The sequence below is a fragment of the Malania oleifera genome, chromosome 3, assembly GCF_029873635.1.
Source record: "Malania oleifera isolate guangnan ecotype guangnan chromosome 3, ASM2987363v1, whole genome shotgun sequence".
NCBI lineage: Eukaryota > Viridiplantae > Streptophyta > Magnoliopsida > Santalales > Ximeniaceae > Malania > Malania oleifera.
In genome coordinates, this window is record NC_080419.1 from 58,801,949 (window position 1) to 58,826,762 (window position 24,814).

General features: G+C 35.6%; 1 protein-coding gene across 1 annotated transcript in view; it reads right to left on the reverse strand.

Moving 5' to 3' along the window:
• The window catches only part of LOC131152415 (aspartic proteinase 36), a 45,383-nt gene that overhangs the window by 5,969 nt on the left and 14,600 nt on the right, over window positions 1–24,814 (reverse strand). Inside the window, exons 4-9 of the mRNA XM_058104281.1 lie at window positions 20,391–20,615; window positions 10,763–10,925; window positions 10,610–10,683; window positions 9,587–9,674; window positions 5,644–5,719; window positions 4,846–4,917 (exon numbers count right to left, since the gene is read on the reverse strand). Of these exons, the coding sequence (XP_057960264.1) occupies window positions 4,846–4,917; window positions 5,644–5,719; window positions 9,587–9,674; window positions 10,610–10,683; window positions 10,763–10,925; window positions 20,391–20,615 (698 nt within the window). The remainder of the gene's footprint in view (window positions 1–4,845; window positions 4,918–5,643; window positions 5,720–9,586; window positions 9,675–10,609; window positions 10,684–10,762; window positions 10,926–20,390; window positions 20,616–24,814) is intronic.

The following is a 24,814-nucleotide window of genomic DNA, read 5'->3' on the forward strand; positions in this document are numbered from 1 at the left end:
TTTATCCTCTTGTCTTTCCTTCTCCCTTGTTCTTTTTCTTCTTCTTTTCTTCTCCTCTCTGATATTCAGCATTCTGAAATTCTATTTGTTCTTTCATCGTTCATTCTTTCCATTAATCACTCACCCTCTCTGTTAGTGTCTCATCTCATCATCTCTGTTCTCAAGTTCCGGTGTAAAAAAAAAAGAGAGAGAGAGAGAGAGAGAGAGAGAGAAAAAAAAAAGGCAACCAAAATCTTTCATTCTCTCCATTAATCACTCACCCTTTCTGTTAGTGTCACACCTCATCATCTCTGTTCTCAAGTTCCGGTATAAAAAAATGACAAAAAAAAAAAAATGCTGCCAAATTGCAGTTTTGAACAATTTTGAAAATTCCAATGTTGTACCCAGATTTCAAAACCCTAATTTCCTGGAAATAATTTTGTGAAGCCATCACCACCATCAAAAACAGAACCCCTCAAAACCCTTCCCCCTGAAATTTCATCACCATCCCACCACGCACATGGTCCCACATGCCATCACTAGGTTACCCAGCCGCTAACCCCTTCAAAACTCAGCCTTGCCAAAGTTATTTTGACACACTGCCACCACACTACTAGACTCACCAGCCCCTGATCTGCTAGTATCCGGAGTTTCATCACTGAAGCATCAGCAGCGTCTCGTGCCCCATGCGCTGGCGACCTGCGAGTGGAGAACCCCCCAGAATCTTCTCCTGCTGCCAGAATCGGGAGAAATTGATCCAGCCACGATATTTTGTCCTGCAAGGAGATATTATGGTTGCAGACACAATATATTGCAAGCAGGCACAATAATTTGGCACTAAAAGCTAGAAATTGTCACTGCCCAAAACAAAAATCAAGTTTTATTGCAGCCTTTCGTGAATTTTCTAAGTGAATTTGTATCAATGCAGTACTACAATCAAGACTAGATGTGAACTGAAGAAGGTTCTTGAGAAATTAGGAGTCAAATTTGTGGTTTTGCATGATTAGATTGAAAATTGGGGGCAAATTGTGTTAAAGGGCGGTTGGTTATATAAAGCTGCAGTATATATATGCATAAATTCAGCAACATGGTGACAAATTATAGGAAAAAGGAATGCCATTTGTGAAACTTTGGGCACAATTTCAAGCTTTTCAACACCTTTCTCAAATGTGGAGAAAAGATTTGCAAAATCATCAGAAGATGTCCAATGAATGTGGTCTTCATAAATGGAGTCACCCGAATGCAGCTTCATCTGGAACCTCACCTAGAGCCTTATGTGATATCTTGGGTTGAGAACTCTACTCTACATGTTTGTGAAAGATGCTTGGTTCCTATGCCAATGGTTGAATATTTGGCTAATGTTTGGTGTGATACAATACCTATGAATATTGGCCATGTACACCTTGGTTCTCCTTGGTTGGATGATTGCTCAAGGATTTGAGAACACACGTCTTCCACTATAATAGTAAGAAGATCATTTTGAAGCCCGCTCTACCAATCAACCAAGAAAAAGAATCTGCCTTGAGCTACTCAACTTGAAGTCACTACAAGCAAGGAAATGAATGTGTTTGAAGACATCCAAAGTCTTTCAAACATTCCTATTGTAGGGTCTGTCATCCCCAAAGAGTTCATTGATGCCGGTTCTCATTCCAGGTCTATGATGCTGTCAATGCAGCAAGGTTTCTTGTCCCAATCAAGTATTTGCTTTCGAAGAATCCAAGTTTGCTTCGTGCTTCTAATCCTCCAACATTTCAAAATTCAAGGCCAAATTTTCTAACTGAGAGTTGATATAGGACAAGAAGCAAGACCATGGATAGATCCTTGTTGGAGAATAATTCAAAAGAATTGGGATGTGAATTGTTGGGTTTAGTTACTAGCTATTATAGAATTTGTTTTTATAGCAAAAGAAGAGATTTCATCAAAAAGAGAAGAATATACAAATAGGAGAATAAGCTATCTCCCATCAAAATTTTGGGAACATCCATAAAAAGAAAGAAACTAAACACACACACACACACACACACAAACTTTAAAATATCAAAGAAAAAAAATTTTCCAATCTCACTAACTAAATTTCTAAAAAGCTCACCCCCTTAAAACAACCAGAGCCAATGCACCATAAAGAAGCCAAATAATGAACCTTTTTCCCAAACTAGCTGCCTGCTCAATTTTATCACTGAAAAAATGTGTGCGTTTTGCTCCAACCATAAACCCTACAGCACTGCAAATATTCCACACTTCCACAAAGCAGTCCTATCCTTTTGTCCTTCCGAAGTCCTCAAAAGTGATAGCCAACATTCCATCCACCATCGCTGGATCCAAGCTTCTCCCAACACTCCAAATAAATTATTCCAGATGCTCCAAGCAAAATCAGAGTGCAAGAAAAAATGAGAAGTTGACTCAAAATTCAAATAACAAAGCACATAAACATTTGGAAATGAGGCCTTCAAAGTTCTCCTAATTCACAACAGATTATTAGTATTGATCCTATTAAGCACAGTCAGCCAAATGAAAGCCTTAATCTTTGGGGGAGCTTTGGCCTTCCAAATACATGAAAATAGAGGAAAACAGGAGTTGGAAAAGATCAAAAACTAGAAAAAAGATTTACAAGAATAAACCCCTGAAAGATCCAAAGCCCAAGACTGAGTATCCCTATCTAAAGAAAGATGCCAATTAGTATAGTATTAATAGTATTATGTATATTTGGGGGCTTGTTTGTAATATTTGTGTATTCTAGGGGTATGTAATGTAGTTTTACGGGTATATGTGTAATTTCATGTGAAGGAGCTTTTGTTATAAATAGCATGTGAAATATACAGAAAACACAATCACACAGATTATAATGAAAGCAATAAAACAATGACACGAAGAATTACCTGGTTTGGCAATGCCTACATCCACGGGAGCAAACGGCAGTGTTTTTCATTATCTTCTTGTCAAAAGACACGAACATTATAGAGTTACAACATATACCATGCATATATAACCCTCTCAGAGGTTTTCCCCCTGAAACTCAACCCGTATAACTTCCCAAATTCAAAATTCGGAAACCAACGTTGTACCGAGCCAAACCGTTGACAGTTTAATACCAAGAGCAAGTAGTCGAAGTAACAGCACCAAAACAGTCGACTGTTTCTTGTCATCCTGACAAAACCGTCGACAATTTGCTCCAGCACTGCTGTTATCTACCATGTTTTCTAATTGTACATGTGTTTCACTCAACATATGAGTCATTTATTACAATAACTAGCTTACCTCATAAAAATTTGCAACTCACTTGTAGATCTCCTATCAAATGCTGAACCAGCCAATCAGACTCGGAGAACCCAAAAATATACGTATAACTAGACTAGTACAACAAATCAAGTCCAAAGCTTTCTTCAAATACTCTAATGAGTAATTACATCCCAGTGTCACACCCAAGGCTGATATATACATTAGCTCATAGTACTAACAACAAAAACAAGATCCATTAAAGTAAATTTCAAATAATTCACAGTCAAATCTCCTTGATCACCCACTAACTTCACATTAGGATCCACAGGTCAATGAAGCAGTTTACAACCCAAGAAACTGTTCCTTCTAAAAATGAACATAGTCCTTCAAATAAATGAAAGCATTAGGATAACAAGAAACTTCAATTCCTTGAAAATATCCAAACTCCAAAGGCTAGTTAACTGCAGTATCTAAAGGCCACCTCAATCTAGGCAGCACCTTGTTTAGTGCCATAATAGTGTGTTAGTCCTCTGAGCACAATATCAGTGTGCTTTTATGTTGTCCCTTTGTTTGTTTAGGGCCTTCGGGCTTTCTCATGGATTCTAAGAACACGATATAAAGTACTTTGTCCACCTTGTATGCAGCGCTGTAAGGTGCTTAAAATATATTTCACCAATCAAGGAAGCCATCTTCTAAATGATAAAGCACCTACAGATATTAATAAACTGAATGCATGACTTCAAGAAGATGCCCACATTTCTGTCTTATTGTGGAACTCTGTAGCCCCCATATTGCTCATTTGTGTAAACATTTACACATGTAAAGAGATACAGGATTATGTAGGTTACAATCTCCCAATACTTTAACAAGGATGTATGATAGCTCTTTAGATTTTGAATCGTGCCATGAAGATCAATCAATTATAGAATATTTTGCAAACATGAAACTAGTCTACAAGGAGTTGAATGCACTTCAACCTGTTAGTACTAATGTCAGATGCAAAAACAAAGTGAACAGGCGGTTATACTCAAGCTTTTGGCTGGTGTGAACCTGATTTCAATCCAATGAAATCTCAGATATTAGGAGTTGAGTGTCCCACATTTGTAGAAGTTCTTATTCTCAGGTACTTCAGGCTTCTTCTATAGATAGTTTGTCCAAAGACGGTTTGTTGCATGATCCTAGTTCTAGTATGGAGAAGTCTGCACGAGGGATAGAGTTTATCACACACAGTTGAACAATCTTGAGGGTTCAATGATGAACACGGTAATCATGGTGGCAGAAGTAGATGGTGAGGTCCACAATTGCAAGTGCACTGATAATGAGGGATCCAACAATATTTCAATATGACACTATCATCAATATAAAGAAGTTGGGAAAAAAAAGGTTGTTGAGTATGTTACAAACAAAATCCTAATTGCTCAAATGAAAAATTATTAAATCAAAATTGGATAGGGGCTTGAACATATTAACTCAGAGAGCACATTGAACTCCTCATGCAGATAAAAATAAAAACAAAGATCAATCTTCAGGAAAATAGAGAACTCTGCATACTATATTGATGAATTAAAAAATGCACTTTAAAATGAAATGGACAGAAACTATCTAAAACCTTGGAAAAATAATGGAAGGAAAAGGTTACATGATACTCACAGTTATATGCAGCCCATCCGATGACTTGATTTTCAAGATCATATATGACTAGCTTATTCGAAAGTACTAAGTCTGCAATGGAATAAATGAACAAATCTCATTCATTACTCACATTTATTGATCACATCCATCAAGCTCTATGTAATAACATTTTAATGGTTGAAATTTTCTACCAGTCATTTCTGAATTAGATTGTATTAGGATTTTTTTATTTTTGGTCTTCAATATACTTCTTTCCTTTAGAAAAATTCTACCAGTCATTTGTTATTAATTTTGAACTCCTCATGACAGCATTATCAAATTTTCATCCAAAAGTGGCACAGACATGTAGTATAAGATATGATCTTGAGTGTTAGAAATTTAAATCCCATGGTTGCATTTCAGATTTTAATGATGTTTAGTTTATTTGATTCGTTTGATTTCTCTACATGCCATTTTCTTGAAAGCTAAAAACAGAGAGCCAAGCCATCACTTTCATAATATAAGATCGATAAAGTAGATGCTATGGCAGTTCAAAAATTATCAAAGAGGAAAGAATATATAAAAGGGAAGATTTCGAAGAATTCCCTCTTAGCAATAACAAAGTACTTTCATTTTAACAGAACTAACAAACTAAACAGAAGAGGGACACAGAATGACTGCCACAGACTGTAAGCATGAAATATTTTGTACAATAAAATGGGAAGTATCCCCCTAATTATGCAGCGAAGCCTGAACAATTTCAACCCTAATAGCTTCTAGCACCAACTAAACTGCAAAATCTTAACAATTGACACGTAAAATTTTTCATGAAAATACCTCCCAAGAGAGCCATGTCCTTTATATTCCTGGACTGCATCCCACTATTTTGCCAACCAATACACCATAAACCACCCTGTAATTATTTATGTCAAAAATCAAGTACAATCATGTACATTAAAACCAAAAATAGTTTAATAAATGGCCAATCTATGAATAACAAATCCAGGATAAAATATATGAAACATAGGAGCAAGATAAAAATGAACATTCAGAGCATTCAAGATATGATAGGGAAAGCGACGACTAGGAAAAAGACTAGAGAACATAAAGATGCTTCACCAAGTTTACAAACACCCACACAGAACCAATGTTTAAAGCTCATCTTGAAGCTCACCTCAACGCAATGCAAGCCCAAAACACCTTGAAGCAGTCTAAAGTACCAAACTCCAGAAAGGCGAACGCTTTATATAGTGAGGCTTACACATTCAAAAAATTTATCCAAATGTTTATATGAAAAAGAATAACTAATCTGAGTCCGATCTTTAAAAGTTGTTATCCTAAACCTTTCCGTAACAATTCAGAGTTGCATCTTCAATCATAAAACCAATTTCAACTTTGCAATCCTGTAGTTATCTTTTGACACAGTTTACTCAATGAATTTAATTTAGTACTCTTTAAAACAGCCAACAAGTAGTTTACAAATTAAATTTAAATTTATATTATAATTTATTAATATTTTCATATTTAAAAAAATAAAAGCAATTTATTACACATTTTATTTTTTAAAAATATCCCTAAAAGGCTATGCCCAAATACTTAGGGAGTGTTCAGTTCATAGAGTCAAAAATATTCCCAAGACCCTCGTTAAGATACCTACTTCTTGGAATGTTTTTGATTGCTTCATGCTCTAAGATTCCTAGGAATATAAATAGGATTCTCACACCAATGTTTGGTCCAACATGGGAATTACCATTATACCCTTTAGATGTGTATCAACAATATATGACAAATGATTATAATTTCAACAAAAACAAAAAAAAAAACAAAAAAACTTACTAAGATTGTTTACCTACTTAAATCCATGTCCTATAACTTTCAATGGCCATAAATTTTAAAAAATAATAATAATAACATTTAATAATCCAATTAACCAAAATAATAAGGGGCAATATAGCCTCCAAATTTTAACCATTATGTGTGTAATACTACTATATAATAGGGGCATTGATGTCTAATTAGCCAATATAACAAGCTCATTTTGTTCCCAAAACCAGGATTCCCACGGGAACAGGGATTCCCATGAAACTTAACCATGGGAATGGGATGCCCATGCTCTATGAATCCTTTATTCCCAAGAATGTTACGGCCCATTTAGTTATGGGGAAAAAAAATTATAATTTTAAGTTATTCAAAGAATTATAAAAATTTTAGTTTATTTTTTAATTTTTCAAGATTCATATTAAAATTATAGAAAATAAAAAGTTTGTTTAAATGTGCAAAAAAAATTTATTTTTTATTTTTAAATTTCAAAATAAATTGAAAAAACAACTTATTTTCCAAATTTTCAAATTTTATAAAGGTAAATTTTAAATCATAAATTTTGGGGCTTGAATTTGGATTTGTGTGGATTTAGAAGAAACTCTACGCATAATCCACACAAACAAAACTCAAAGATCTGAATTCCATGCTCCCATATGCAAAGTAAGAGTTAGAAATCTAGAAAAATAATGAAAAGATGTTTTCCAACTTTTCTATATGAATTTGAAAAATTAGAAAAATTGGAAAACAAGGTGGCATTTTTGTAATTATTTGCATTATTAGAAATGAAAAATAAAACTATTATACAAGCAAATAGTGCCAAAATTGTTTATTTTTGTTCATTTATTTCATATAAATGTTGTAAAAATGAAAAATTAGCTAAATTTTTTGTAATTTAATTAAAAAACTGAAATGAAAAATAAAACTTGTTTTCCACAACTAAACACTTTAATATTCTTCCTGCATCAGACTAAGATGCCCCCCCAAAAAAGTGGGAATGAGACGCCATGGGCAAAACATTCCTAGGAACATTAAAAGATGCCACAAACCAAATGTCCCCTTAAGGCTCGTGCCTTACCTTAAGCCTTTGCCCTTTAAAACATTGATCACCACCACTAAATAACAAGATTTGAGTTATAGGTTCTGGAAGGTACAAGGAAGATCAAAACAGATGCGTATGGCATAGTATCAAAACAAGACTAATAATTTAACAAAAGATGGCCCAAGAAATAACAGTGCTAAAGCAGGGTTGAGTCCACCGTTATACAATGCAAAATCAGCATAATAGGAGAAAATTCGAGAAGAAAAGTTTCTCCATAGCCCAAGCAAAAGAGTGAAGTTGGCAGGTTCAATAAGCTGTGGAAAGGGAAGATAAGATCTTGAAAAAATTTCAAAAGGAAAAAGGGGAACAAAATAATTAGAAAGATGCCTAACAAATCAACATGGCAAGAATAATTGGCACATGTTTCAATAGAGCTACGATTTCCCCCCTTCTAAGTTTATATCAAAGGAACACTAGAATACTTGAGTGTTGCCTTTGGTGGTAATCCTACTGTCTTTTCTTTTAGTGTGAACTGATGGGTAAGAAGTTTTCTAGGAGGTTAGAAAGGTGGAGGAGATCCTATTTTACATTAGAGGGGTCTAGTTATATTGGTTGCTTCTATTTAGGATCCTATGTGAGTAGCCCATCAACTAAAGAAGATGATTTTATGGTTTGGCAAGGGCATTATTGAGAGGGATCATTTGGCCAGGTGAGAGACTGTGTTTAGATCTAAGAGTAAGGAAAAGTTGGTCTTTTGCAATTTGGTGTCTACAAACACATCCTTACTAGGGAAGTGGTTATGGAAATTCCCTTTAAAATATGACTCCCTACAGCATAAGGTAATTCATAGCAAGTATGAGCTTCAATTGAACAGGTGAGATGCTAGAGCTGTGTTGAATGTTAGTCATGCTAGCCCTTGGAAATTTATCCCTTACCGTTTGAATATAATCCAGATTCTAGTGAGATGGGACCATACTCCTTTCGGTTCGCGAACATTAGGTTGAGTCATTCTGTTTTTCACGGTTTACTTAAAGAATGGTGGGGGAGAGTATGTGTACCTGAGGGGTGGGAGGGATTTTTGTTCCACCAGGAGGTTGAAGTATGTGAAAGGAAAACTTTGAAGTGTGAAATGTGGACGTGTTTGATGATTTGCATGTCAGAAAGAGAAATTTAACAGGAGGTACGTGCATTAGATAGATTAGAAGAAGACAGCTTTTAACAGATAGAAGAGTTCAATAGTTAAATAAGTTTAAGGTGGTTGTTATGAGAAAGGAGGCTACATGGAGTCAGAAGATTAGAATCAAATGGATTAAGGATGAGGCAAGTTGTAAACAAGGCTTTTCTATAGGTTGGCTAGGAAAAGAGAAATTTTAATGAAAAAAAATAGCATGTGTTTTCTGTTGCATCATTTTGCTGTTCTACAACTAATTTTTTTAGAAGTCTCTTTAACTGGTATGCAGCGGGCCTGGAATGCTTTGCTTCATTAGTTTTGTTTGATGGAATTTTTTCTCCATTATTGTTTCCTAAATTTATTGGAGGATGACTGGTCCTCCACATTGCATATCTTCTCTAAATTAAATTCTTTGTTTATTAAAAAACTATCCGCATTTGATTATATAAATCCTTATCCTTCAGCATAACTTAATTTTCCTGGAGAATAATTTATCTGATACCATAAAAACTTAAAATCTATAACATGACCACGCATCTTACACTGGTTTTTAATGCTATAATTATGACAATGAACAAATAACTAACAAGCTGAATAAAAACAGTTTCTCACCTATGTGAGTTTTTTTTTTTTTTTGGGGGGGGGGGGGGGGGGGGGGTTTAGGGAGGAGAGAGAGATTACTGAAGGTCATTGAAAATGAAAATAACTGAAGAAAGTGACAATTAAACTTCCCTGGCTCAGTCACTTACAAAGAGGAATAGATATTCATGAGGACGAACATCCAAAGATAACGAATTTTCAAAATGAAAAGTTACATTCGGGAACCCATCATCCACACTGCAATAGAAAATTAAAATAGAAACAACATAATTAAGACTTTAACAAAAAATACTGGAAAGCCTGGAATTAATAGAATAAATATATGGAGATAGCACAACAAAGGATACAAGAAACAATCAGGCTGGACATAACAAACCTTATTCACAACTACTTTGGGTCAACTACATCAGTCATTTCTAACCATTCCACTCCATCAGGGGATCTCATAGTGACAATGTCAACATACATACAAAAATATTGAGCTGAAGGAATTTAGAGGGTATCAATGACAAAGAATTTTCAAATTAGAATGAATGTGATACTAGATACCACACTACACAAGCATATCATGAGTAAGAGACATCTGAATAATGGTCTCCAATATTGTGGGAATTTTATTAATAAAAATTAAGCCACAAAATCAAATTTAAAATATAGATGAATGATATAAACTTTCCAATCCTTCCTTTTTTCATAGAACAACAATTTAGAATCAACAATGAGGAAAAAACTGAACAATTAATAGCTTCCCTATCATAAACTTAGATAATAATCTCTTGGAAAATGCCTTTTTATTAATAAGATACACCCTTCTCATGAGAATTTCATTTTAATCCTGAAAAAGGCATGAATTGTTTTGCTGTACTAATCTGGCCCCACAACTTAAAATTTGATTTGTAATACATGAATAAAATGAGGGAGAGTAAGATTAGAAGTTTATAACCTTCATGCTTAAATTTACCAAACAAATCTCTTTACAGATTTCTATGTTACAAAGATAAAGCAACAGTTACAGATGCCAAAGAATTACTACCAAAACATTTTAAGCATTCGAAAATTGGCAAGTACTGAGAAAATAAATTTTTAAATTGTGGTATGAATATAGCCTTTCTATTTTCTCCCATTTCTTCATATAAATACTGCAAATGACTCAAGACTATTGCACCATATACCTTTCAGAGTACTCAAAGCAAGTATACTGATTGTCAACAGTATGCATTTTCAGATCAGACTGCTGAGAGATTATCTGATAAAACATGTTAAACAACGTAAGTGAGCAATTCAAATGGAGAATTTCAATTCAAAAAGCTCATTTAACCATATACCTTTTTTACTAATGGTTCATAAACCACTTCTGGGAGGTAAGCTAAGGTTGTACCACTATCAATTATGGTCCCTTTGTTGTTTCCTACCTCAAATAAATTTGTTGGTAGATTAAGTAATTCACCTCCAACTTCAACTGCCGTCATATTGACACTATAATGTGGCCTGAAATTTTGTATAAGAAGAAATACTTTAAAAGAACGAACTACACAATATCAGACATAAATGAGGAGAGAAAACTAGACATCATTTAAGAAATAGTTGTCATGGCAGCAGGAATGCATAAGCTATCATGTATTAAAAAAATAACAATAAAATACAAGATAAGCACCATTTTTCATAACAAGAAATGGTATCAAATGTATTATGCTCACCAACCAATTGTCATGTTTAAAAACTGCACTGGAGTTGCAACCCAAGCAAAAAATGCCCCTAATTGTTACAGTACAGCTGTTATAAAATTATGGAATACTTTAACATAACCAGTATATTGTCTTGTTTTAGACTTCAGCATGATATAGCATTCTAGAACTATGTGTAACTTCAATACCTTCTATATTTCATATCAATGACAAGGACCTAGTTGCTTACTCATTTGTGAAAAATAATCTGGTGCTTCGAATGGCAGGAATTTATGCCTCTTTATCTGCGCCACAATGGACTGAAGTCAACAAAGTGTATCACGTGTCTTATTAGTGGTCTTAACCTGGTTTTACAGCTAACAGGTAAACAAGAGCTTGACCAGGAAACAGAGATGATTTTGGGGGATCTGTTTAGTTTATGGTTTCTCTTTCTGTTAAACAGTAAAAAGTCCCTAGGAGGAGGGTTGAAGCAGACAATTCTCTTAGGGCTGTGTAGCTTTGCCTTGAGCTTGTTATTGTTTTTGATGTTCTTCTGTTTATACCAGATAATTTCTTTGTTAAAGCCTTGATATACATTGTGGGCCCACAATCTAATAGCTTAAACTTTTAAGTAAAGTGGTAATCTAATATGGTATCCGAGCTGGATAGCAATAGGTCCTGGGTTCTAGCCTTGTTGCTTATGTTTGCTGTGTGGTATTTTAAAAAATCATTATATTCCCCTGATGGGTATTATTTATCATGTGTTTATCTCTTCAAGTGCTGTCCGGCTGCAAGTGCACGTGCAGGGGACTGCTACAGCTTGATATATAATATCGACCCAAAACCTAATAGCTTCAGTTTTTAGGTAAAGAGGTAATCTAACATTTTTAAAAAAAATAATATTAGAGTCTGATAAATGTGATATATTGGTTATGATCCTTCTACTATAATGTGTCACGCAAACAAAAGATTCCAATACCCTACTACATAATATCCATGCCTCAACTTTGTCAAGAGATGCAGTATGTCTTGAATATCTTCTCCAAACACTTGTCACCGTGTGTTCAATCTTGCTTGCTATAAGCACTCAACAACCAAGCTACAAGCATATGCTTAAGTCACTAACATATTCAACTTTCATCCACTTAATACACCACTCCCCACATCCATCTCGCCGCAATGTGGGATGAAAATTTTGTAACTCCACTATTCATCCATCATATGCTTCCACTATTCATCCATTTTTTTCATATGCTTCTCGAATCATTTCACAGCATACTGTACGGTCCTCTATTGCAAGCACATCAGCCTCCTCCCCTATTTGACAGCATCCCCCTGCTCATCTTTGCTGCAGGCTGCCATCCATCACTTGTTGTGTTGTGGGCTTTTTGTCCATGGACCAATGCAAATGCCACTTCTCCAGTTTCAAAGTCTCACAGTTCCACCAGCTTTGGCTCGTCCCAAAGCCACATGCATGACTGGAAAAATCCAACTCTGATCCAAAGTAGAAGGCATTGAATAAGCTGTAACTTGCTAGATGTAAACGCTAAAGAACTGAGCTAAAAGAGTATACGCAAGGTACCAACATATTCAACTTCACCCACTTATATACCACTCCTCAGTTCCATCTCTTGTAGAAGTGTATGGAAATTCAACAGGTTCAACATTCATCAATTACGTGCTTCCCTATTCATTCCACTACGAACACCTATTTCTTCTACTGCCAGCCCCCTCCTTGATTTGACCCTGTCAAAGTTAGGCCCTGTTCACCTGCTCACCAAGAGGCTTCCATTGCTCCTCATACCAAGGAACCAACAGCGGCATCCACAGACAAGCACTCCACATCTACGATTTCAAGGTGTTGCCTTAAGGAGAGTGAATACTAGATAGCTACTGCTGATCATTTCCATCATCATCACAAACAATGGGACTTGTTAAAAGGAGAATTGCTGCACAATGATGACATACAAAGATTAATAAGATTCTTTGGAGATCTCTTCAAATGCTGATATTTTCACAAGGTCTGATCTCACTAATTGGGGAGTTTTTCTTCTCTCAAGAGTTAGTTTTTTGACTATTTCTTGGAGAAGGATTGTCAAAGGATTTGACTTCTGGTGCCCAACCGTATAAGGATCTATTTAGTGTGAATACAACAGTGACCAACTAGCACCATGGCTGAATCACAAGGTCAAGTCTCCTTGAGGCTTACATGGTGTTGGTTCAGTCCAAGTATCCCTAATTTATACTCTCATGGTCCCATTACAGCTTTGGCCTTCAGCCTACTAACCAATCAAGCCTCGTAGCCAACATTTCCTTTTCCACTTTTCCAAAATAACCAACAAGGAGTGTCCCACGGTTCTATGTTTTGTTGACCATGACGCATGCAAGATGACTAGTTGCACAGCCTAGGAAGGGCACAGTGATCATTTTGGTTGGGTTGTGGAACTATGGTAAACTCGGATTCTATTATGGAGATGTCATAGTACATTCTTGGATGTCACTATGATGTCGTCGTGGATCAAGACACTTATCGAAATGGCACTCTCGGGCAAGTGAATGACACTTTGACCCAAGGGGTTGGTTACTCAGATGTTGTCATGGATCAAGACATGACACTTTGACCCAAGGGGTTGGTTACTCAGATGTTGTCATGGATCAAGACACTTACCGAAATGGCATTCTCGGGCCAATGAACGACACTTTGACCCATGGGATTGGTTACGCATGCTCTAGGGAAAATGTGACAAAAAGAGTATATCCCAAGGGGAAACATCAAATGAGCGTCCTACCAACTCATGTGTCCTTTTGAGCACCAAGTGAGCACCCCCAAGGGTGCTCAAGGGCGGGTTATTGATATCCTCGAGGATGTCTGGGGCTTCCATGTAGGAATAAGAGCCCCATGGATGACCCATGAAGAATGAGAGATCATGCTTCACTCTCGACCCGGAGGTTGAGATGTGCACCTGTGTTGACTAGTGGGCATACTCGTGGGCGGTGCCATCTTATATCCAGTTGGACCATTGAGGGATGTTGATCCTTTGTAAGTCTATCTCAAGTAGTGAATGGTGTCACTTCTCTTGGCTCCAGCATATGGGTGGTTAGTGACAAGTTCACTTACACAAGGATTGTGTTGTGGAGATCGGATTACTAAGCTTGTGGAACATGGGTTTAACTCCCTTACTATTCAGGTCATGGTTCCTCAACAACTATATCAGTTAGTGTCGAGAGTTGGTATGCCATGATACTTGACCACCCAAATGGATACTAAAGAGTTTCCATGGATGAGGATGAGTACAACTAGACAAGATTTGGATGAAGATGGGAATGACTCTGTCAAAAATATGGCAAATTGAAGCACAGGTGATTCTTGTGGCCTTGGAAATCTGCTGCCCTGTGACAGTTGAGCAGGTCACTAATTGAGAATTGAAATCAAATCGATATTGTTGGCTTCAACTCTATGGTTGAAACTTAAGGCGTAGCATTGAGTGAGGATATATGGTCAATCCACATGTAGATGTGTGTTGGTCACTCTCTCCCCTTCAATGGTTTTACATGTTGCGTGGTTCAGCTGAGGTGGGCCTTCCATATTTTGTTATAAGGAAATTACGATGCTTGAGATACCCTAAGTGGAGGGGATAAGAATTTGTTCTTTGGGAACTAAGATGAATGTTCCTTTGAGGTGGGTATTGAGGTCATGCTACAAGATTTCTCCTATTTTGGTTGGCACTCTAGTTCAAATGGTGATCCGCAAAGATTTTTGTGGTGTCCTCATTCGATAGTCAAAAGGCAATATTCTTGGATCTATGGAAATGGATGATTGCGGGAGTTTTGCCAAAGGCTTCTTTTACTAAAGAAGGTTCGCATTCCAAAGAGAAAGGCGAGATTCTTAGATCAATAAGAAGGTTCCATAGCCACATGAGTGCAGCTCAATGTTGGTCACAGTGGTAGAAACCTAGAATATGTGGACTCGATGGAAACCACATATATTGCTCAGAGAATTTCGTTGGAACCCTACGAGGTACCTATGGTATGAGTTCAACTGGGAACACAGTAGGAGAGACTAAGGAATTAACAGTTAAGAAATTGTGCCCATTGGCCAAAGGGTTTATCTTTACCCTTTGCTAAAGGGCATTGGGCTTTGATTGCTAGGGGGTGTTTGAGCCTTGTTTTCCAGGGGCACATGTGCCATGTTGGCTGGAGTGCCTTTTGTGTCTCTATGCAAGTAACTTGTAGTGCAACTTAGCCAAAGAGCAGATCTTCCTGAGTTGCCGAGAATGCCTAAGTTCAAGATTGGAAAAGTCAAAGGCAATGGAATTAGAAAGTCATCCATGACAAATTGGACTTGAGTTGGAAAGTTAGAAGACAATTGATGATGGTCGGTTGAAAATTGTGATTTTTACGAGATTGGGTACACATTGAAGAATTTGGAGATGTGAATTTGGGTTGAAAGTTAGAAAATCATCCTAATTTTCTGTAACTACTGTGGAAGCCTTACCTACCGAAGGAGAAAGCATGGTAAAAAACAAAGGATCCTTTGGGAAAGAAAGGAACTATGAATGAATTTTTGTGCATGTGAATAGAATTGGTAGCAACCTCCAAGTGATGGTATCTAGTAATGGTCTTAGAGATGGGTTGTGGGGAAAGGAATCACAACTGGAACAACATGTGAATGAATTTTCCTTGGGTCTCAGTTGATCTTGGGATTTCTAGTCGACATAAGGCAAGAGTTGGTGTTGGCAGACCAAAGGATTCTACCAATTTGTGAGGGAGTTTAAGGCACTGAGGTATAAGAATGAAATCAAAATCTCTATCATGGATTGTTGAGGTAGACAAGTGTGGGATGAGTATTTTCTATAATTGGAACTTGTTGCATTAATGATTGCTGATGGCAAATGAGTTGAATCAATGTTCTTGGATGTCGAACTTCTTGAAGGAAATGGTGATCAGAACACTACTTTTAAAGAAAGTAAAATGTAAGTCAGAATCTCTATCATGGATTGTTGAGGCAGAGAAGTGCTGGGTGAGTATTTTCTATAACTGAAACTTGTCGCATTAATGATTGCTGATGGCAAATGAGTTGAATCAATGTTCTTGGATGTCAAACTTCTTGAAGTAATTGGAGATCAGAACACTACTTTTAAAGAAAGTAAAATGTAAGTAAGGTCTTGTTTGGAAGACAACTTTATGTTCATGATTGCTTTCACAAAGGTCTTCTAATGGAATTGGTTTCAGGTATACTTTGGAAATGCAACTAGATTGTGTGTATAGGGTAGAATAGTTTGGTCAGCCCTATTGTTTCAAAGGATTTTGCGGTGTTAGCAGTAGCTTCAACAGAAAACTGAAGAAGATGTTGATAAGATGGAGTGAGGGATGATGTCACAGTCTTACGTTCTTGTGTCTATGACACATGCAAGATGACTAGAGCAGCCTTGGAAGGGCACGGTGATCACTTCAGTTAGGTTATGAAAGGAACTATGGTAAACTTGAATTCAATTATGGAGACGTCATAGTACGTACTTGAAATGTCACTATGATGTTGTTGTGGATCCGGATAGCTGTCAAGTGACATTTTTGGGCCAATGATGTATGATACTTTGACCTACAGTCATGGTCTTAAATTTCCACGAAACTATCGAAATTTCCGATTTCCGTCACCTTCAAAATCGAAATGGTAGTCGATTTCCATCTTGCATAATTTCCGTCGAAATCTCAACACCTCGAAATTTTAGCCAAATTTGTCGAACTTTATCGAAACCTTGAGAGTGAAGTGAAATTTCTCTTTTAATTTATTTTATTTATTTTATTGAAACAAAAGGTTATCACAGGTGCTTTTGAAATTATATGAAAAAATAAACTTATAGTAATATTTTATTTAACCATTCATATCTAAATTATCAATATTTGTATAATAAATAATATTTAAATGATTTACGAATTTCATTTGCATTAACTGAATATGTTTAATATACATTATCTTACGAACATGTTTGATACACATACTATTTTACAACTTTTCCACCTCATACAAAACATAGATGTATTTAATTTGTAATATATTAGTCTTAAAACTTATATTTTTATGTTTGTTAACCATTTCTAAAGTTTCACAAAGAATTGCATGTTTTACTACTAGTTTCCGTTATTTTTTCAAATCGAAATCGAAATCGACATCAAAATCGAAATTTCCGCACTTTTGGAGCTTCGAAATTTGAGTCGAAATCGAAATTTAAGACCGTGCCTGCAGTTATCTACTCATGCTAAGGTGAGAATGTGAGAAAGATTTATACCCCTATAGAGAACAGCAGGGGAACATCCTTCCATCCTCAATGTCCTTCCCAAGCACTAGGTGAGCACCCAAAAGACAGTCAGCAGCAAGTTCTTGACATCCTTAAGAGGTGTCTTGGGCCTCCACATGGGGTTGGAAGCTTCATGGACAACACATTGGAGAATGAGATCACACTTCACTCTTGACTAGGAGGTTGAGACATGCACCCAAGCTAGCCCTTCGATATATACTCTTTGGCGTAATCATCTTATACCTGTTTACCATCAAGAGATATTGATCCTTTGTATTACTATCTCAAGTAGTGTATGGTTTCACTTTCTTTACCTCCGGCATACAAGTGGCTAGTAACAGGTTCACTTACACAAGGATCGTGCTATGCGGATGAGAGTAACACGAGGATTGTGCTATAGGGATGAGAATAACCCTAGGGTTTGTGGAACATGGGTTTAACTCTCTTATTGTTCAAGTAATAGTTCCCTGACAACCACCTTAGTGGCTCGTGTGCCACGATATTTTCTAAATGGATCTGAGGACGAGTACTACTCGGCAGGACTTGGTGTAGTATTGTTGGTAGGGCATGATCCAAACACATATGGAATATTAAGGCAAAGGTGATTCTTTTGGTCTTCGGAATCTGCTGCCTCTAACACTATGCTAGCACTAGTGTTATTACAGATTTGCCATCCAACCAAAAAGACATGTATCTAGTTTTTTTTTATTATAAAGGTCACAATTGTAAATTATCTAGCTACCCCGGGAGCACTAATCACCTTATCATCAAAAAAGTACTCCAAGATCCAAGTAATTGACAAGGATTCAAATCCTAATTGTCCATCCATATCTCTCTTTTTAAAAAAATAAATAAATAAATAAATAAGAAGAGGGGACAGAGGGATTTAAGTAAAAAGACTCATCCATAATCCCTCGACCATAACAAACCTATATTCTCTAAAACCATAACAATCCGCTAAAATTTTAAAAAATATATTCAAATTCCGTGTCTTCTTTGCAACATATTAAGGACATGTACAATAAGTCAGCCTCCTTCCGTTTACTCTTCCATAAATTTAAATAAACTCCAAGTACGCGCACACACACACCTCTCACCCCCCCCCCCCCCCCCCCCCACATTTCCCATACTATTTAAACCCAATCAAGAAATAATAATGGGCATACAACACAATAAATAAACACATAATCCAAAAGTCTTCCCCTTTTTTTTTATAAACAAAGAATTTTACTAGAAGAGAGAAGAATGCCATGAAAAAAAATGAAGAAAGAAACATGAAAAATAAGAAATCCTCCCTTTTTATATCAATAACAATAAATTACAATGAAAATTCATCATAAACTGAACACCAACTCAATGAAATGGAGCCAACCAATCCCACTACAGATCTTCCAAAGAAACATGAGGAAAAAAACCATTAGCCAACACCCACAGCGAAGCAAAAAATACCACTCCACTCCAAAGCAAGTTATTAGCAGTAACTACCCCTTTGGAAATTATAGCGTTCCTCTCCAGCCAGACACACCAAATAATAGCCATAACAGTGAATCGCCACAAGGCTTTCCTATCCTCCTTTTTACTAAAACCCCAAAATGTGATAGTACAAAAGGCCTCCAAGGTGGAGAGTCAATCCCAGTCTTCACCAAATATACCACAAAGTTTATTCCACAATACACAAGTAAATGGGCAACGAAGAAACACATGTGAACAAGTCTCACCACTCCTCAGACAAAGGAGACAAACATCCAGAGACAGGGCATTATTAAGCCTTCTCTTCTTAAGCAAATCAGTAGTATTAATTCTTTCAAAGCTGCAGTCCAAATTAAATCTTTTTGTTTTAGGGTCCTCAGGACTACCAGTTGAGTGTGCAAAATTCCTTATAATTTGACCTTTGGACCTCTTCAACACACTAGTTTCTCCTACATTGAGAAAGCTAAATTAGATAAACCATAAAACACCCATCAAAGAAGCATGGATGTACATAGTTTCAATGAAGTTCTCATAGCAATAAATATGTAATATTTGGAGTAAAACAAACTTTAATAACTGTAAAGGCATGCAATAGAAAAGTTTGGGGTCGTTTGGTATCACTATCAAAAATTACAGAAATGAAAAAACCAAAAACTAGAAACAAAAACCAAAAGACCAAAAACCAGCAACCCTTTTCGTTAATATTTATAATACTAAAATAAATTAAAAACTTAATTATAAAATGCTCATTTTCATCTTTTAAATCAAATAATATTCTAAAAATATAATTAAAATAATAAAATTGCAGAATAACATACATTAAAAATACTATAATAAAAATAAAAATTATTATAATTATTTTTACTTAATTGTTACACTTTCAAAATTTATTTAAAATAAGAATTTTATTGGACATGACACATGAAATCTAGTAAAAATATTTGCAATTGGCTTTATTATTATTTTTTGAAATTTATGTATGTTTTTATTTTGATTATATTAAAATTTATAGGATCATTTTGTTTTTATTTTAATATTAAAGTGTATTAAATGAATGGTTTAATCAAAAAGAAATATTTCTAGATGTTAAAATTTCTAGCAACAGTTTGCCAAAACAACTAAAAATCATAAAATCTGATTTTCAATTTTTTCGCAAACAGCTGAAAACCGACAACAGAAACAAAAAACTGACAACATAAACAAATACATTTTTATAATCTTTTTCTTCACTGTGCATAAAAAGAAACAAAAAATAGAAAACAACAACGTTACCAAACAAGCCCTAAATTAGTTGATACACTCAACAAATCAACCTGTGTCAAAACAAAAATCGCCATAAAAACTTCTCATTAGTGTAAACCATAGAAGCAATTGACTTGCTCTAGAATGAGATGGCACATTTCACTTATAATCACAATTAGATTTTCTAAGTGGTGCAGTTTCTAAAGACGCAAGCCAGATTCAATCAGCAAAGTGAACCAAAAATCAAATAACATCTGCAATCATGACAAAGTTATGCATACTGATTTGGTATCAACGGGGTTCTTATGACTTCAGGATGCACAACATGCCCAATAGCAAATATACCCCCTCCATTTACACTGTCTAAGCAGTGTGCAAACATCTTTTTCACTTTTCCAGACGAGGCTAGTTGGGAAATCATGGACGAATTTGATTTTCCAAAACCAAGTACCCCATCAAGTGCTTCCTCAGATGAAACTAGATTTTCCGATTGTCCAGCACCACACCTAAACATCAAAAGCAGTGCATAAATACTAAAACTGAAACAAATTATCACGGACTGATAATAAAATGAGGAAGTACAATAACCTACAAAACATAAAGAACGAATCCCTCCTAAAAACCATTATAGAGAACATAAATATCAAATCCTAGGTAGAAAAGTAAAATAATTACAAGGGAAAGACATTTTAACCTCGTGGTAAAACTTACCCACACAAAAAAAATAAAAAATAAAAAATCCACCAGAAAAGAAATCAAAACATTATGAAACAATTCAAGATCATAATGTTCAGCATCTCTGATAATATCCTTCTAGTCAAATTATCCACATGCAGTTAAAGGTAACATAAAAATATTCTAGATTAAGCCAACGATGAGTAATTGAGATTATCTAATTAAAACATTTTGAGCACTGCTAGCATCCTATAACTGGTTTAGTAAATATGTATCTCTGCCTTTTTTTTATAATCAAAGAAAATAAATACAATGCAGAGAATGAGGCATTCTCCAACAATTCAATGTAGCCAATGGAAGTTCGAAAAGAGTCACTAAGCTATAAATTAACTCTAGTGCAGCAAAGCAATCCAATCTCCCTGTAAATCAAGAGATACAGCCCAAAAGAGACCATTTTCTGAACACCAAAGGGGTGCAAGAAAAATCACTCCGTACCACACCAAATTATGCACTCTTAAAAATTCTGCCCTTTTTTCTCCAACAAAATACAACAAATAATGGCGAAATTTGTAGACCTCCATAAAGCTTTTCCTCTCCCTCGCCCTCCCGAAACCTCTGAAATTAGCAGCATAAAAATCAGCTGAAGGACAGACTTACTTCTCCCAATAAAATCCAAACTAGTTATTCCACAATTTCCAAGAGAAAGGGAAATGCAAGAACAAATGTCAACAAATCTCCTCCCTCCTAAAATGACACATTCATGTGGTGACAGTGCTTTATTTGGCCTACTCTTCCAAAGCAACTCATTAGAATAAATGTTGTTAATAATCAACGTCCAAGTAAATTTTAGGGAGTATTAGCATTCCATAAGAAAGAATGTACAGGATCATTTGGAACCACTTATATAAAAAATTTTAAAATATTTAAAAAAATGTTTTTTTATAAGTGTTGTTTGATTGTCTCTAAAAGAAGCACTAATTATAAGTACTAAATATAAGAGGCATATGGAAACCTACTTTTATTATAAGAGTTACATAAATGTATGTTATAATATAAATAAATGTTTTATATTTCAACATAGTGTTAACATACTATATGTACAATAAAATATGATTATTAAGTTGTGCTAATTATATTATTAAATAGACTAATATTTTAGTTAATTTATTGCAATTAACATTTTAATTTTTTTAATTAACAATATAATTAATATTTATGTCAATTAACGCCTCTAATATTTATTTTCTAATTACCAGATAATACATATATTAATTTCTATTTTTAACCAGTCAAATATTATTGATCTTTAAAAAAAAAAAAATTCAAGGTGTTTCTTCACTTCCTCAATACATCCCCAACCCAAAATTGCGACAACCTAAATGCATCTCAGTAGAAGGATCATGTCTAACAGTGCCGCCTTATAATTGATTCAATACACCCCAACCCTAAAATGCCCACAGCAGTGGCGGAGGGCAGAGGGCGGAAGAGGAGAAGACAATGGCAGCAGTGTGAGGAGGAGGCCAGTGATGGCAGCAACAAAGGAGCAGCAGGCTGGTGGCAGTGGCGGCAAAAGAGAAGGCAACGGAGTGCACAGCAGCGGGGGAGAGAGGAAGAGGAAGAGAAGAAGAGAAGAAGAGAAGGAGGGAAGGGGGAGGAAGTTTTGTGAATTTACAAAATTTCCATTAAATGTCATAGAAATTACCATTATAGCACCGCCTCTATAAAATTGCTATTCTTTATTGCTTCTTAAAAATCACTTTTCTTCTTCTTAAATAAGTGCTTCTAAAGTGCCATTTTTCTTCTATCAGCACTTATTCTGATACAAGCCAAACACCACTTAATTATTAAAGTACTTATTTTAAGTGATAAGTGCTATGAGAACCTTTTTTAAGTGCTCCCAAACAGTATCTTACAAGAATAATTCCTAGAAGAATCCAGATTCTTCTCTCTCCCCGAATAACCATGAAAAGAATCAGGCAAGTTCAAGAAAAGAATAAGATAACTTATCTCTCTTTCATTCAAATTCCACACAAATCGGAAATCCCAGTATTGCATAACCCTCCGAATTAAAAGAAAACTAAAAATTGAAGTATCATGGAGAGTAGATAAACAAAAAATGAGAAAAGACATGAGCCAAAGGATCCACCCCAGCCCAAAGATCTTGCCAGAAACAAATCCTCCCCCTACTACCAACCTTATAAGGAACATAAAAGGGAAAAATGATGATAAATCTGTGAAACAATTTCCAAGGACTCATATGGATAATAATTTCCAACCTTATCATTCCAACCATTCTGTTGAGACCCAAACTTACTTTGAATTACCTTATGCCTTAGAGAGTCAAGGGTATGTGTGTTCTGTTTTATTTTTGGGATAACTAAATAGCAGCTACTAGCATAATCATAAAGCACACAAATAATGATGTCTACTCAAGTAATCAGCACCATGAACTGAAGAAGGAATTTCAGGAAGAAAAAACAAATACTACCATCTGATTTATAAAATATATATATATATATATATATATATATATATATATATATATAACTTAAGGTCATATAAGTATTTTTCAGGTTTTACTTGGAGTTAATTTTCGTGGCCAAGCTGTCATTGTCCATTGATCCAGTTTGCCAGAGTTTGTACCACAAATCAAAGTTCAATATCTGTGTTACTGATTAGTTATCTAGTTTTACTGCCATGTGTTATTAACTTATTACAGTGTTTTAAGCACGAGTTAGTATGTGACCTAGTAACAGGAATATGGTCATTGTCATGTGCTGGGAATATATTGTAAATAGAGGGAGAGACCTATCATTGTGATTGGGTCTTCCAATTTACCCAATAATTAAACATTGTAACAGAGCAAGATCATAAACTCTAAGTGCAACGTCACTGCCAAACCAAACCCTGAACCTCATATCCTATGCAAACCTGCCACTATAGGAGGATCGTCCACACCACCAGAGACCAAAAACAACTCCAAGAGTCTCCGGGAAAAACAGCAGTGGCTGGAAACATTCTTGGATGTCATTGCCATTTCAGAATCTCAAGAACCCCTTCAGATTTTGCAAAACCAACCCCATACATAGCCATAGAACCTGCCAATCTATAAATCAGTGAAATTTCTTTACCAAAGGGGCCCCAATGTGCCCCCACATGCCTGCCAAGAACTGGTTACTCCAACCCCATGCACTACAATGAGGGCTTTTTTTTTTTAATCAGCAAATAGAAATTATAAAACAAGCATCAAGGGGATGCTACCCAAGTACAAAAGAAACAATGAAAGAGAAACATGCCTTCTTGAAACATATCAACAAAATCAAGGATTACAAAGGGGTCCCTTTCAACCAGCCCAGATTCCAAAAAGCCAGCTAGAGCTAATAGCAATCCAATGGTACACGACAGCCTGAATGGAAAGATTACACCTTCAAAGGCTCTTCTGTTCCTCTTTCTCCAATGGTCTATGAGAACTTGTTAAGCATTGTGTTTGCTCCAATTTCTTCCTGTATGCCTTGAATACTTCCATACTCCATAATATCAGGTTGTTGGTCATGTCTTCTGTTCAAATATCCAACCTTTTTGATCATTCACTTGTGGCACTTTGTTAATGGCTGTTTGGTACCATTAGGGTTGTGTGTTATTTTTCTTGGAGCTGTTGTAATGGTATGCCAGTTTGTTTTTACCCATTCATGGCAATCCTACCATCTGCATATCATCTGGTATCTCTCCCTTAAGTCCTTGGGTTATTGATTTTGCCGTCACTGACCATACGACAAGCATAACCAAATTCTTTTCTTCCCTCCAATATTCTAAAAATCTACCTTGAGTTACCCTTGTTGATGGGTCCGCCAGTATAGTAAGGGATAGAAATAGTAAAGCATACTCCCTTTTTCTCTCTTTCTTCTATTTTATGCATTTCTAATTCCCCTTCAATCTCACGTCAATTGGTAAGATTACTGTTAAGATTCGATTAAAATGAATGACCTAAATTGAAGATAGGTTTCTTCCTCTATTTATAATACAAATTAAA